The sequence below is a fragment of the Mesitornis unicolor genome, unplaced genomic scaffold (genome assembly GCF_000695765.1).
Source record: "Mesitornis unicolor isolate BGI_N332 unplaced genomic scaffold, ASM69576v1 scaffold11004, whole genome shotgun sequence".
NCBI lineage: Eukaryota > Metazoa > Chordata > Aves > Mesitornithiformes > Mesitornithidae > Mesitornis > Mesitornis unicolor.
The window spans coordinates 107,416-109,631 of record NW_010179441.1 but is presented as its reverse complement, the minus strand read 5'-3'; the positions used below and the strand labels follow the sequence as shown (position 1 = coordinate 109,631).

The following is a 2,216-nucleotide window of genomic DNA, read 5'->3' as shown; positions in this document are numbered from 1 at the left end:
AGCGCCGTTCATGTGTGTGAGATGGAGAGCATGTGAGTGTCAGGATCGGTCATACTTTTCTAATCGTGCTGTTTCGAGAGGTATTTTTGATAGCGCTGCTTTGCATTTTGGAGCACATGCTTTCACTTGGGGCTGCTAAAGCTGCACTGCAGCACCCAGCTGTGCTCTGTCTTAAACAGCTTTGCATAGAGTTAGGGGCATGGGTGGGTAGTTGTATTCCTCTTATTCTGCATTCCTACTCTGCTGCCGAATCACGGGAGGAGAGATGACATGGAGATGTGGGTTAAACACACAAGAAAAGGAAAACGAGATAAACCAGGATCATGTCTCCTGCAGTGCCAGCCAGTTGTGGTTCCGGTTTGGTCCTTTGGCACTTTCCCACTCAGTCTTCTGGCTGCTGTCTGTCTGTCTATCACCCTCTCCTTTCCTTTGGATTTAGCGTGGAAACTGAACATCCAGAACCATGACCACTCACGTCACGCTAGAGGATGCCTTGTCCAATGTGGACTTGCTGGAGGAGCTGCCTCTGCCAGACCAGCAGCCATGCATCGAACCGCCTCCATCCTCCATCATGTACCAGGTACCGCCAGCTTCCGGAGGCAGGGGGCAGGGAGGGTTGTTCTGGTAGCTCACACAAAGCACAGGGGTGCATGGTGCTGTGAGAACCAGCCAAAAACGTCCTGGGTTCAGCATGTTTAAGGAAATGTTTAGAACAGATCTACCCACAAATCTGTTCCCAAAGGCTTTAAAAGGAAAGCACTAGAGATCAGGGAGCGGGATCTTTAAGGCTGAGCAAGACATAGGGAAGTTAAAAACAAGGACCAGAGTGCATGAATGGGTAGGAAGCAGGAGGTAAGATTTGTGATAACAGCAGAAAGTTCTCAGCGATGTTTTATTGTGCACATATTTCTGTGCTTCCTTTTTATAGTAGTGCCTGCATCTAAGCAGGTCAAAATCAAAGTCCTGCCTGCCTTTGGGCAGCCTGTGCCGCTAGCACAGCTGGAGCTGCCAGTCTGGGAGGCTGACGGCGTGCACAGGAGGGCAGTTGCTAGTATCGCTTCTCTGCCTCGAACAACCACAGATTTCGCTGCAGCTGCACTGACCAAGGAAAGCTTGGCATGAGCCCAGGGCCAGGCTCAACCCCCTGCTTTGGGATCCACAGCAGGATGCCTCAGCTGCTTGGCCACCACACCCTGCCCTGTAGCACACACCCAGGGTTAAATATAACGTGGGGTTACTTTCTCCATCCTGCCACTCCTGAATTCGTGATTTACACATGGCAGTGTATAAATACACCCGCACAGTGATTGCTGTGCCGTATACGCAGGGGTCTGGAATTACAGTATCTCTTTCAGCAGGTCAGACTGAGGGCTCGTTCAGTAGCCTTCGTATCTCTGTGGGTTATCAGACCCAAAAGCAGTTCTGTGCTGTTCACATTTCAGCTCTTCCCAGAAAATCTTGATATATTTTTTTTTGCTTATCTCTTCTTTCAATACATTTTTAGTCTTTGATGGCTTGTGTCCAATTGTGAGGAGCTCAAGGTCCAGCCTTACAGCACAGCCTCCTTTCAGGGCCACAAGTACATGCACACAGCTGCATTTAAAAGCCTCCCCTAAACTGGATCTAGAGATACTGGGCAAGCCTGCTTCCTTATCATACTCTGTATGTAGCCCTCTCCCGTGCCAGCCAGAAAGGCATATACAACCTCAGCTTTTGTTGTCCCGTTAGTCACATGTGATGTTCTGGAGGCCCTAAGAAGAGTAGCCCTGTGGCCACAGGTCCATGCTCCTGGCTTTCCTACTCAGGAAATCAGTTATTGAGGTGAACGCGGTCACTGCAATGCTAATGTCACTGCAAGGAGCAGCTCTGCGTGCTTGGGACTTCTGCATGCTCTGCTCTGCAGCAGATACCATCAGCCAGCCTTGGGGGAGGAAATCACCCGAGTGCAGGAAATCACCCGAGCACAGAGCGTGTGAACGGGTGCTCAGCACAGAGAGGCTGAGGAGCTGCTTTCTGTCCCCTGCCCTGCTCTGCACTTTCTTGCTCCCCAGTGCTGACCCAAAGCCATAGCTCAACTTCCAAAACAACTGTTCCTCCCAAAGCATCTGCTTGCAAAAGCCACACTAGTGCTGATAATAGCATCTGGATGAGCGCTGACTTTCATATTTATGTTTTCCAGACATCTCGTTCCCTGCCCTTTCTGTGTGTTTATTCTT

At 50.1% G+C, this 2,216-nt stretch overlaps 1 protein-coding gene across 3 annotated transcripts in view; it reads left to right on the top strand.

Moving 5' to 3' along the window:
* Positions 1-463: 463 nt before the first annotated feature.
* The window catches only part of CYFIP2 (cytoplasmic FMR1 interacting protein 2), a 42,706-nt gene continuing 40,953 nt past the window's right edge, over positions 464-2,216 (top strand). For all 3 annotated transcript variants that reach the window (XM_010182777.1, XM_010182776.1, XM_010182775.1), the window contains exon 1: positions 464-580. In XM_010182777.1, the coding sequence (XP_010181079.1) occupies positions 464-580 (117 nt within the window). The remainder of the gene's footprint in view (positions 581-2,216) is intronic.